This window comes from Antechinus flavipes, chromosome 4, assembly GCF_016432865.1.
Source record: "Antechinus flavipes isolate AdamAnt ecotype Samford, QLD, Australia chromosome 4, AdamAnt_v2, whole genome shotgun sequence".
Classification (NCBI taxonomy): domain Eukaryota; kingdom Metazoa; phylum Chordata; class Mammalia; order Dasyuromorphia; family Dasyuridae; genus Antechinus; species Antechinus flavipes.
Genome location: NC_067401.1, coordinates 114,905,246 through 114,918,267, shown reverse-complemented (window position 1 = coordinate 114,918,267; position 13,022 = coordinate 114,905,246). Strand labels below are relative to the sequence as shown.

General features: G+C 39.3%; 2 protein-coding genes across 3 annotated transcripts in view; one reads left to right on the top strand and one right to left on the bottom strand.

Annotated features, from left to right (window-relative positions):
- The window catches only part of MYO19 (myosin XIX), a 36,572-nt gene extending 32,123 nt beyond the window's left edge, over nucleotides 1–4,449 (bottom strand). The window contains exons 1-2 of the mRNA XM_051994100.1: nucleotides 4,357–4,449; nucleotides 2,101–2,246 (exon numbers count right to left, since the gene is read on the bottom strand). Of these exons, the coding sequence (XP_051850060.1) occupies nucleotides 2,101–2,112 (12 nt within the window). The 5' untranslated portion in view covers nucleotides 2,113–2,246; nucleotides 4,357–4,449. The remainder of the gene's footprint in view (nucleotides 1–2,100; nucleotides 2,247–4,356) is intronic.
- Nucleotides 4,450–5,148: 699 nt separating this feature from the next.
- On the top strand, nucleotides 5,149–12,099 carry PIGW (phosphatidylinositol glycan anchor biosynthesis class W). Of its 2 annotated transcripts, none has more exons than XM_051994094.1 (2): nucleotides 5,149–5,243; nucleotides 9,527–12,099. In XM_051994094.1, the coding sequence occupies exon 2, from the start codon at nucleotides 9,537–9,539 to the stop codon at nucleotides 11,052–11,054; it is 1,518 nt and encodes a 505-aa protein (XP_051850054.1). In that variant the 5' UTR covers nucleotides 5,149–5,243; nucleotides 9,527–9,536; the 3' UTR covers nucleotides 11,055–12,099. The 2 variants fall into 2 exon arrangements, with proteins under 2 accessions (XP_051850054.1, XP_051850055.1); XM_051994095.1 differs by having other exon boundaries at nucleotides 5,180–5,256.
- Nucleotides 12,100–13,022: the final 923 nt, after the last annotated feature.

The window sequence follows — 13,022 nt, the reverse complement described above, 5'->3', positions numbered from 1 at the left end:
GCCCCAACTGTTTTGATTCTCAAACTGGGAAAGGTCATAATCTGTGGCATAACTGAAGCAAGAAGCTTTGAACCAAATAAAATAGGAGTTACCGAAAACAGCAAGGACACTTTCATGATTTTTAAGGCATCAAAGTCCCTGGAATGGGTGTATTACAAATTTGGGACTTCCTGCTCATAGAGACTCCATTCCTTTGTCCTTCCTGTATTAATTTACTGAGCATTATTAGCACACAGAAAGCATTCTGGAGCTAGATGCTAGGGCTATCAATCCAAAGTCTCTGACCTCAAAGAACTCACAACCCTACTAGAGGGATATAACTTGTATCTAGAGCAGTTGGGAAAATTTCATTTGAGGAGGGAGTCAATACAACAACTAAGGTGAACAGGAAAGTTTCTGGTAAGAAATGACTCTTCAAAGAACTTAAAGGATTCCGAAAGGTCAAGATGAAAGTAGAAGAGGGGGTACATTTCAGACATGAATCATCCTGGACAAAGATGCAGAGAGAAGAAATGGGGAATGATAACTGGATAAGTTTGCAACACAGATTATGTGTAGGGGATTAACATGAAATTAAATTTAAGCTATGAACCACTACACAGAATTCCCAATCCCTCTATTTTTGTCCGCCTGCATTTTTGATTTCCTTCACAGGCTAATTGTGCACTATTTCAAAGTCCGACTCTTTTTGTACAGCAAAATAACTGTTTGGACATGTATACATATATTGTATTTAACTTACACTTTAACATATTTAACATGTATTGGTCAACCTGCCATCTCGGGGAAGGGGTGGAGGGAAGAAGGGAAAAAGTTGGAGCAAAAGGATTTGCAACTGTCAATGCTGAAAAATTACCTATGCATATATCTTGTAAATAAAAAGCTATAATTAAAAAAAAAAGAAACTAAATCTAAGTAACTCCAGCTTCGAAAAATGTTATGTACACCAAACTGAGGAATCTAGACTCCATCTTAGAGACAACAGGAAGCTTGTAAAGCTTCTTTTGAAAGGGCATAAACTTGTGCTACAGGAATATTACATTGGAATGTGAGTGTAAAGGACTGGAGAGAGAAGAGAGGAGGCAGAGAGGCCTCAAGGCAGGAGGCAAGGAGGAATAATCCAGGTGAAAGCTGCCCTGAGCAAGGGAGGTGGCCCTATGAATGAAGAGAAGCAGGTGGACACAGAGACACTATTAGAGGCAGAAATGACAAGACAGCAACTGAGTAGATCATTTTTCAATGAGTGGAAAAAATTTCCAACAAACCAGAAGCTGTTCACCTTGGAGACATGCTATGGATACGGGCACCAGAAACATGATGCTTTTCCAAGGTGAACCAATTCCAAGGTAATTCTTGCCTTCACAAACTAAGAAAACTCTCCTCGAGGCTCCCACGGGCTTTTTTGCTATCAACTGCCTTACTGAACTAGAAGACTCATGATATGCACCTCTGCCACTTGAATTTGGGGATCAGAACCTGGACTCCCCTATGCTAGAATATAACGGAGGCCATCACTTGCCCCTTTGGAAGGGAATTTGCCTATCAGGAGCAACTGACCCATGTTCAACTGTCATTCACATGGAACCCTTTTTTGTTCTCATTTCAATACCTGGAGCAGCAACTCCAGGGTCCACCAAGGGAACCCTCTTCTCATTCTTACTGACTAGGCCAAGGCCAGAAGAAAGAGTTCCCACCATCCTCCTTCTTGAGTATTAATGAACAAGATATTTTTGTTCCTGTTGACAGTGACCACAATGTTATGGCACTGGATACCTGGAGCGCTCAGGCAGCTCCTGAAGACCAGAATGGATACTTTAGAATTTGGCACTATCAAGGCATTTGAGAGTCATTGATAAAGCATGAAAACTGCCCTTGGTACTCTGTCCACTGGACATTGTGGGCTTATGCCATAACCCACCCAAATCCTTGCCACAAAACAAATGCTCATGTGCCACAAAGAACAGAATTTTCTAGCACTTAAAATAAGTATTTATATCATACTATGTTAGAAGTTGTCTTTCATTTCCCTCTTGTGAGTAGTGAATTCTGGGCAGATCCTTCTTCATTATTGCTACCTGAGAGTTCTGTAATCTAGGTTACCTGCTGCAGCATACTGCTTCGTTTCCCAAAGGGGCTTTGGGTCACAGGTGAAGAGGATTTTATGGTTCTGATCGCGGGACAGCTGGGACATTGGCACGATGAAGGAGTCTGGACTGGAGGAATCTATGTAAGATCAATTGGTGCATCTGAAAGAGAATGGAAATAATGAGAATAAATATCAGAAGATTGATGTATGTCCATCTATATACAAACATATTTCATCATCCACAAAGAGTTGAACTCGGCTATGATGGTAATGACAATTCTTTCAGGGATTCTGAATCAAATAGGCAGGCTGCTATCCAGGCAAGCTGGGAATGAGGTCAGTGGCTCAGGTACAAGAAGACAGAGAGTGAGTCTGTCCTGCAAATTGCCAATTAGGGATCCAGGAAAAAATATTTATGAGAGTTCTGCCTAAGGAAACTTAGGCTGTCCTTGCCAAAAGCCAATGCTACTTTGGCAACAAGTGGTGGGGTTAAGTCCTCTAGGTCAGTATATCAGAGAAAGATGCTCATTCTACCCCAAGTATCTGTGAGACAGAAATTTCAAGTGTTATGGGAGAAGCCTTTTTTTTAATTTTTATGGAGAACTAGACTCAAGATCTGATAATCCAAATAACTTTTTTTGAACCTCAGCATTTTCGTCTACAAAATAAGAGGGATGGCCCAGATGACTTTTAAAGTCCCCTCTTGCTCTAGGGATGGGGAAAAAAAATCATACATAACTCTGGGTCATTAATAATAGCAACTAAAATAATTCACACTTCTATAGTGTTTTACTATTCACATAGTACTTTTTTCACCTCAATAACCCAAGGTAGGTATTGTACACATCTCCACTTTATAAATGGGGAAACTGAGGCTGGGAGATTTAATGACTTGTCCATAGTCACGTGGTTAATGAGCTTTAAAGATGCCACCCAGGTCTCCTGACTCCAAGTCCACTTCTCCAGCACTGAGCTCTACTTCCAACCCTAAAAAGCTGAGTTCTTGGCCAAAGTAAAAGCTGAATTTGTCAATATCGCTTTCCTCTACCAAAAAGAAGGTTATCTTTGGGAAAAGGAATTTTTTTTGGTAAGCCCCAAGTGTCCATAAGAATCCCCCAAAGATCCTGCTCATAGAACTAAGGCTGTAAATGCCCTCTTGCCCAATTCTTTCATTTTTACCTGGTGAGAAAACCGAGGTCCAAGATACTTATTTACCCATAGTAGTAGTGGGTAGCTGAGCTGAGACAGTCCCCAGGACTAGAAGCCCGGCAACTTTAATTGCAGCTTCTCTCCCCACCACCCTCCCGCCCCAACACCCTCCACTCAGTTAATCAATCCACTCTTTCCTCCGGAGGGCGGAAAGAGCACAGGACAAGAGTCCACACACCAGGGGCTAAACCCCTTAGTTCTTCGAGATAAAGAACTAGGGCCAGGCTCCCGAGCCCATTTCCTCATTATCGAGAAAAATACGCTCATCCAGTCCAGCCCAGTCCATCCTCCGGGGATCCTGGGTGGATCAAATTTAAAGCAATTGGCTTAGACCTCGGCTTTCTCGGGTTCTCCCTGCTCTGGGTTGGTAGGAGCAGCAGAGAAAGACACAAGCGGGGAGCAGCGCTGGGTCACCCTCAGCACATTGCTTGTGAGCAAAGAAAAATCACTGAAGGACAAGCCCAAGGACAAGGGGCTACCACACTGAGCGTCGATCTCTTCCTCCCACCGGGTCCAGCTTGGGGTCGGGCAGTGATTCCAAATGAAGAGGCGGAGCAGAGCAGGGTGGAGGGAGACTCTGGCCCGGCCCCTCCGCTTTCCCCCTAACCTGGCTCGAAATAGCTCACCGACTCCCTAAGAAATACCCGGCTGAGGTTGTCCTTCAAAAGTTTTTTCCAATCCCCTGCACTTCGGCCCTTCCAGCCCCCAGCTCGCGCTTCCCGCGGCCTGCGGGGATCTCAGCACAACGCCCGGCTTTTCTCTGCCCCTCCCCCCAGTTCGGCTAGCTAGGGTCCCCCAACCCACACACCTGGGCAGCCCGAGTCGAGGGAGAGATAACCCTGCAAGATCCTCGGCTCCAACAGGGATCTCAGGCTCCTTTGGCAGAAAAGGCACATAGAATCACGGAGGAAAGGGAGCGTCCCGAGCTCTCGGGAAGAGGCTCTCGTACGCCCCAGTCACTCCCAGGACCGCAGCCTCTCTCCTCCCATTACCCCCTCCTTAGGCCCAGGATGGGGTGGGGAGACTGATTTCCCAGTGGAACCGGGGGAGGGGTTACTCACCGTTTCCTAAGTCCGGGCCGACTTTCGCGTTGGCCCAAGGAAAGGCGGGGATGGAGGTGGGAAAAAAATGAAGGGAGCTGGGGGGAGGGGTCCGGCGCGAGGAGAAAAGGGGGGTGGAGAGAGATCGCCGACAAACCCCGCCTTCGGGCGGGGCGTGCCCACGTGGCGGACGGCGCACGTGGCCCTTGCAGCGACCAGGCTCCCTGTGGAAAGACTGAGGCGGGGATCGTATTATTTCGGGGAACCTCGGAAATATCTAAAGAAGGAGGAGTGGTTAAAGAAGAGGAAAAAGCATAAGTGAGTCCTTGAGTCACCCAGGAAGATCAATGAGAAGCCAGTAATGGACTGAGCAAAAATAAGTGGTTTTCTTGGGAGTTGTGAGAAGCGAACCGAATGCCTGGGCACGCCCTAGCCAGGCTCCAGGTCCCGCCCCTGCCCTCCGAAAGGCCGACTGCGGGCAAAGACTCTGGAGCTCTCTGTTCAGTTTCTGCAGCTGCGCAGTTCTCTCGGTGACTTAGCTTCTTGACTTGAATCCCAGTCTCTCCAATGCCCGGGCGCCCCGAGGCGGGAATCCGAACCGGATGTATGAGTAGCCGCTGAGGACGAGAAGGAGAGAAGATAGAATCCACCCCTCCGCCCTGGGGAGAATGTGTAGAATCGGGCTGCCTGGACTAGCTGGGTGACTCCCCGGTTGTCGAAAGTTGTATTTCGAAAGAAAAGGCTGGGCCTAGGTGGGCCCCCAGCCCAAAGATGATTCTTCTAGTCCGACGGCTGCTCTTTCTGGAAGTTTCCCAGGGTCTGGGCCTGCCTTTTCCCCTTGTTCATCCAGTCACTGGTCTCCCTGAAAAAGGCCGGGCTTAAATCTAACCTACTGGTGGAAGACAAAGGTCAGACATTCAGGTGGGGCTGGTGGAGGTTCGAACGCGCGTGCTTGGACGGGATGCGGTATGCTGGTGAACCTGGGGAACTGGGAGGAGTCCACATAAAATGGGAACAGGATCATAAAATTTAATTTGTTGAGGGGTCCTAGGGTGTAGCGCCATAGATACTCTCTAGTAAAACACCCCACATTTCACGAAGTATCCGAGAATTAGCCAGTGAAAATTTCCCCCACATAAGGCTCATATGCCAGTGGTGCTGTGTACCTTTTTTATATAGATTATTGCAAGAAAATCTCCCCCACATAAGGCTCATATGCCAGTGGTGCTGTGTACCTTTTTTATATAGATTATTGCAAGAAAATCTCCCCCACATAAGGCTCATATGCCAGTGGTGCTGTGTACCTTTTTTATATAGATTATTGCAAATTTTGTTCTGAAATGCTGCAGAATTACATCTTAAGTATATTTATTTTTAAATAGATTGTAAAGAGATAAAAGTACAATATCTAGAATACAGATTAAAGTATTTGCACTAATACACTTGATGTGCACAATTTCATAAAATTAATTTATCTACCAAAAAAAGTTATAAGCTAAAGCTGGAAATCACCTTGTTAAGACCAAAACAAGGCTCTTCAATAAATGCCTGATTTTTCTCTTTGGACAGTGACTTAAAATTATATAGTGAAAGCTAGATGACAGTTTAAGTTAATAGAGGATTAACTGCTTGTAAGGCAGGTTGTGGAAGTATTACTTTCCCTAATTTTACAATTGAATAGAGGTTGTGATTTTGCTACTAGACGTTTTAAGATTTACTTTATTAAATCGTTCTAAATTTGGGATTATTAAATCTAAGGTTTGGTTTTAAAAGAAAAAAAAATTCGGACATGGTCTTGAATTAGGTGATTTAATAGGGTTCTGATTGTCTTTATTTGAATACATTACATTTTTTAAAGGAAAATACTTGACTATGCACTAGTGTCTTTTGCCTCCTAAATTAAACTGCTGAACCTACCCATAGTCTGTATTTCAGTATATAAATCTGTGATTAGGGTAATGATAGGGATTCCTTTAAGCCCATTATAGCCTCATTAGGGAGAAAATAGACATTTATGTAAACGGGTGCTTTACAAATATTTTATTTCTCACAACAACCGTTTGAATAGGAACTGTTATTCCTTATTTTACAGTCAAGGAAGGTGAGGCAAATAAGACTGTGACTTGTCTAAAAATCACAAAGCTAATAAGTCTCTGAGGTTGTCTTCCTGACTCCAGACCTAGTGCTCTATTCACTTGAGTGTCTTCTGCTCAAAACCTAGCTTGCTCATTTAGTCGGAATATATTCATATAGATTTTTAGACTAGAAGGCTTGACTTTAAAAGATCTGATTTAGCCCCTTTATTTTACAAATAAAAGATTACAGATACATAAAATGATTTATTCAAAGACACAAAACTTGTCATGGACTTCTGTACAAATGCTCTTTTACACTATAAATATGAATATATAATGTACATGCACATTTCAGTTCATTTTTTAAAAACTATTATATACTTAGTACAAAACATTGTACTTTGCTGTGTTGATTCCTAGAATGGTAAAGCTGAAAAATACTTCAAAAATCTTTTAGATTTTTAGAAATCATTTTTATAGATGACCTAATTTTGCTGGACCATCAAGAACCTGAATCTTTTTTTTCTATTTCAATTTCATTTTTCCAAATACATATAAAGCTAGTTTTCAACATTCATTTTTTAAATTTAATTTAATTTAATAATAACTTTGTATTGACAGAATCCATGCCAGGATAATTTTTACACAGCATTATCCCTTGCAATCACTTGTGTTTCATTTTTTCCCCTCCCTCCCTCTTCCCCCCCCCCCCCAAGATGGCAAGCAGTCCCATATATGTTAAATATGTTGCAGTATATCCTAGATACAATACACATTTGCAGAACCGAACAGTTCTCCCGCTGCACAGGGATTCAGAAGGTAAAAATAACTCAGGAAGAAAATCAAAAATCAAATAGTTCACGTTCATTTCCCAGTATTCCTTCTTTGGGTGTAGCTGTTTCTGTCCATCATTTATCCAATGAAACTCAGTTAAGTCTCTTTGTCAGAGAAATCCATTTCCATCAGAATACATCCTCATACAATATCGTTGTTGAAGTGTATAATGATCTCCTGGTTCTGCTCATCTCACTTAGCATCAGTCCATGTAGGTCTCTCCAAGTCTCTCTGTATTCATCCTGCTGGTCATTCCTTATAGAGCAATAATATTCCATAACATTCATATACCACAATTTACCCAGCCATTCTCCAATTGATGGGCATCCATTCATTTTCCAGTTTCTAGCCACTACAAACAGGGCTGCTACAAACATTTTGGCACATACAGGTCCTTTTCCCTTTTTTAGTATCTCTTTGGGGTATAAGCCCAATAGAAACACTGCTGGATCAAAGGGTATGCACAGTTTGATAACTTTTTGGGCATAATTCCAGATTGCTCTCCAGAATGGCTGGATTCGTTCACAACTCCACCAACAATGCATCAGTGTCCCTGTTTTCCCGCATCCCCTCCAATATTCATCATTATTTTTTCCTGTCATCTTAGTCAATCTGACAGGTGTGTAGTGATATCTCAGAGTTGTCTTAATTTGCATTTCTCTGATCAATAGTGATTTGGAACACTCTTTCATGTGAGTGGTAATAGTTTCAATTTCTTCATCTGAAAATTGTCCAACATTCATTTTTTTAAGGCTTTGTTCCAAATTTTTCTCCTTTACCTCCCTCCCCAAAACAGAAAGCTACTGTTAAATGTTAAATAATTCTTTTAAACATTTCCATATTTATCATATTATGCAACAATTATCAGGCCAAAAGGAGAAAAACTACAAGAAAAAGAAAAGTTTCAGTCTCCATAGTTCTCTGGAAATGGATGCCATTTTTCATCTCAATTCTGTTGGAATTGCCTTGAATCACCGCATTGTTGAGCTGAGCTAAATCCATTAGATAATCTTGTGGCTACTGTATACAGTATTCTCCAGGATCTGTTCATTTCACTCAGTTCATGTCAGTCTTTCCAAATATTTCTAAAAATCAGCGTGTTCAAATGATATTCCATTACATTCATATACCAATAATTCATTCAGCCATTCTCCGATTGAGGGGCATCTATTCAATTTCCAGTTCCTTTCCACTACAATAAGGGCCCGCTACAAACTTTTTGCACATGTGGGTCTTTTTCCCTTTTATGATCTCTCTGGGAGATACTCAGTAGTGAGGGTATATATAGTTTTATAGCACTTTGGGCATAGAAAACCTGAATCTTTTGAGTTTTAGTCTGTTTTTTTCATTATATCATACCGCCAGCTATATTCAATTATCCAATTCCAAATTTTCTCCTTGAAGACAAAGGCAGCCTTTGTCAGCTGTGTTACAAGTTCATGCCAGGGGAATGCCTAACATTTAATGCTATTACATAATATGATGTCTGGAACTAAGGTTGATCCTGAATTATGCACTTTGCTAAATAATAAAATTTTTTATTATGAGATCTTATTAGCAGTGCAATTTTTTAATATTTATTTTTCCCCGGTTAGTTTTAAATAATTTTACTTGTTTCTAAAACTTCCAGATTCTCTTGTTCCAATTCCCATTAAGAAAGCACATGTGAACTTATAGCACTGAAATTTAAATGGCTTATAAAAATATTTTAAAATCTAAGACATCTCAATAAAATTGGGCATTTGTAAAATATAAATTTCAACTGTTAATATTTTTGGGAAACTGATGTAAAGACATACTGAGATAAGTTCTGATTGTGACTATCTCTAGCTTTTGTGACCTTGGGCAAGTCATTCTCTCTCTAGGCCTTGGTTTCATTACTTTGATCAAGTTAAGTGACTGCTAGAGTTTGCAGACAGTGCTCAAATCTCAATCTTTATCTCAAATCAAATCTTTACCACTTAATAGTTCTGTGATTCTGGGGAACTTATTTCACTTCTGTTCCCTCAGTTTCTTCATCTGAAAAATGAGGTGATTAAGCAAAACAGACCTAAGTTCCGTTCCATTTCTCTTGGTTCAAAGCAGTCTTTAGTACTAGGCTGAGAGTGAAAACAGTTGGATTCTGGTTCTATCATTTTGTTCAATTGTCTAATTCCAAATTAATTTTCTCCTTGAATCATAGTAAAAATTTGGCTATGTATGTGTATATATATATATATATATGGAAATTTTACTGTATTCAATTTTCTTACAAATTCATTTCTTTGCTCTTTTTAATACAGGAAGAAAAAAATGTCTCAAAGGCAAATGAAGGCAGCATTTGTCAGCAACCTTAATGGGACTAGCTTATTGGAAATTTCAGCTGGTTTGACTTTGCCCCCACTCTGTACTGTGTGTAGAGGTCTGATACTCATTCTGTTACAACTCCACCATGTAACCTTGTCATGGAGATGGAAAGCTCATTTTTTTACTGACTTTGCTATACTTATAGTGCCCTTGGTAGCTTCTTGCACCATTCTTTCTTCTGTGATTTTTCTTGTGCCACCTATCTTAACCATTTTAGGTACATTGTTATTCTATAAGATATATAGCAAAAGGCACTATTATGCCAAGGCACCTGCCCAGAAAATCATTTCTGCATTTCTAAAAATCAGTGTAGATTCCAAAAACATTCCATCTGTTACTATGTTCCGTGTTTATATCAATCTGGCCACTGCCATCAGCATCCTGGCTGTGGATTTTCCACTTTTTCCTAGACGATATGCCAAAACAGAGGTCTATGGAACAGGACTGATGGATTTTGGAGTAGGAGCCTTTGTTTTTGGGAATGCTATCATTTGTCCAGAAGTTAGAGGAAAACTTGGGGCCAAACAGTCCAGGTGTTATTATCTTGCAAAGCAATTGTTCTCCATTTGGCCATTAATACTCCTAGGCCTAGGACGACTAATCAGTGTAAAGTCTATAGGCTATCATGAACATTTATCTGAATATGGAGTTCATTGGAACTTTTTTTTTACTTTAGCAGTAGTTAAAGTTGTGGCCTCCTTACTCTTGATTTTTTTCCCCCTAAATAAATCTTGGATTGTGGCTGTCATCATTGCCGTATTGTACCAAATATCTCTTGACTTTGCACAACTCAAGATGATTATTTTGCATGGGATTGATCACAAAGGCACAAGAATTGGTTTCCTAAATGCAAACCGTGAGGGAATCATCTCCACCTTTGGATATGTAGCCATATATATGGCAGGTGTACAAACTGGATTATATGTATTAAGGGTAAAACCTCTTCTCAGAGACTGGATTAAAGTGGGATGTCATCTGTTACTGACAGCTACCACTTTCCTTGTATTTCTTTATGTATGTCAAACATATATAGATGCAGTTTCCCGAAAAATGGCTAATTTAGCCTTTTGCATTTGGATAGTTGCTTACAGCTTAACATTTCTCAGTTGGCTGATATTAGGTAATGTAATTTTGGTCTTCACCAAATTCTTATTTAAAGGAGCTACTGTGCCATGTTCTTGGGATCTCATCCAGACAATCAACACAGATAAAAAGTCTTCAGAGTCTCTGGCCCACCAGAATGGAAGACAGCTGCCAAGCCTTTGTTTAATTGCTGCCATTAACCGAAACCAGTTACTTTTCTTCTTGTTGACAAACATCACGACAGGCTTAGTCAACATGACTGTTGACACTCTACACTGTAGCTCCTCTTGGACTTTAACTATACTATACTTGTACATGATTAGTAACTGTTTAATTATGTATGTCCTGCATATACAGAATATTACTGTAAAATGCTGGTGATTATTGGGATGAAAAACGTGTCAAGAATATCATTTTGTAACTCAATGGTTAATTTTACCTCAGAATTACAAACTGTCACAAATACAGGCTTGTGGCATCATGCACTAATTCTTATTTACTATACCTTAACACTGTACATAGTACTAGATACAAGGTAGAAGCAGAGCTTCTGAAATTTTCCATAGATAACAATGGTATTCCAGTCAAGGCACAAGGTTCCTTCATCATAGCTCAAATTTAACAAAATCTTATACAATTTTTAGCTTAAGTATAAAAGCAGTCATTCAAATCTTGCACTGGTATTCTAAAATGTATAGTATAGAGTGAGAATAAGTTCTCAAAAAAAATGTAACTATATAGTATAATTTACATACCAAGTGATTATGAAATATTAGTTATTTACTTTTCAGATATAGCTACTTACTAAAAAAGAAATACCTTTAGATAACTAGAATGCAGTCCATTTTAATGAAACTAACTTTATTTCATCCTCTTTTAATGATTTAACATTATTACTTCCCCACCCTGAAAATAAGAGCTGGGTTCCTTTGAAAAAATTGTAAAATCTTTTGACTGCAAAAGACAGTAACCTTATATTGACCTTTTGTATTCCTGAATGAAAATCTGTGTATTTCAGATTCATTTTGAGGTAAAATCCAGAGTAATTTGTATTTGGCAAGGAATCTGGATTAATTTATTACATAGGCATATCCATCCATATTGAATTGTAACTCCAGCTGATTTTTTATAATGTTCTCTTTCATTTAGTTTTGGGCCTATTCTAGTCTCTAATCTGAAAAAGCTATTTTTTATCATGTTATGGTAAAAAGTGTTGTATTTCAGTTAAGGAAGAAAGGTTCAAATACTGTTCCCTGAAAAGTAAAAGCCATGGGCAATTTACCTTTCTAGGCCTCAGTTTGCCCATGTGTAAAATGAAGATAAAATCATCTACCTCCTAGGACTGTTTTGAGGATCAATTAACTATGTAAAATGTTTTGCAGACCTAAAAACACCAAATAAATTCTATCTATTATAGCTTGAATAAGTTTATTTTTTAAAAAAAATTTTTACAATGTCAACCAATTTAGAATGTTTTTTACACTTGCAGAAAACTTTACATAATCAGTTATATCCTGAATTTATTCTATTGAGAGACATTTATTTATATTTTCTTCTGAGGAGATCCATTCAATGAACAATTCATGTAGGACCAAAAAAAAAAAAAAAAAAGTCATATTAAGAGGTTATTTTCAATTAAGAATTTAGACATTTAACCAATAAAATTGCAATATGCAAATTAAGCATGACAGGGAAAGGTGATTGGCTCACTTGCTGTCTATGTCACAGTCCCAGCATCCACAACCAGTCTCTTCATAGCGAAGCAGAGGAGGGCAGAGGGGCACTAATCGTGTTGGTCTCTCATTTTAAAAAGTAATTTAAAGTAAGTTATCTGATGGCTTAATGGTTATGTTGGTTGGATGATATATTTTTTTATTGTCAGTAGTCACTTTCACTCTCCTGTGGCTGGGGGAGGGTCCCTAATAAAAGTATCTTCAATAGGTTTTCAAGTCCAAACAGTTATGGAAAAAAATAATTTGAAAAGATCAAAGTGGATCTATTTTTTCCCCCTCTATATTAGTAAAACTTGATGAATAGCTTACATAACTAACAGAATAATACACAGATAAGACATGTCATTTGGTGATTCTTTTTTATAAGGAGCCAGATAACATAGGAGTTACCTTTCTCTTTTAAGATCTAAGTGAGGGAAATGTGTATGTATTTTTGACAGATACAACAGAACCTCCCACTGTCAGCTCATGAAAAAGAAAGCTCAATTTCACAGATTCTACACATTTGGACAACTGAGGTAATTAATATCACATTCTGCTGTTCGATTTTACTATCATGCAAAACAAAATATTTTAACCATCATTATTAAAAATAAAAAAATTGTGAGGAGGAAAG

What these genes read in the sequence shown, in the direction of transcription:
- PIGW (XM_051994094.1), top strand. Translation starts at nt 9,537, where the DNA reads ATGTCTCAAAGGCAAATGAAGGCAGCATTTGTCAGCAACCTTAATGGG.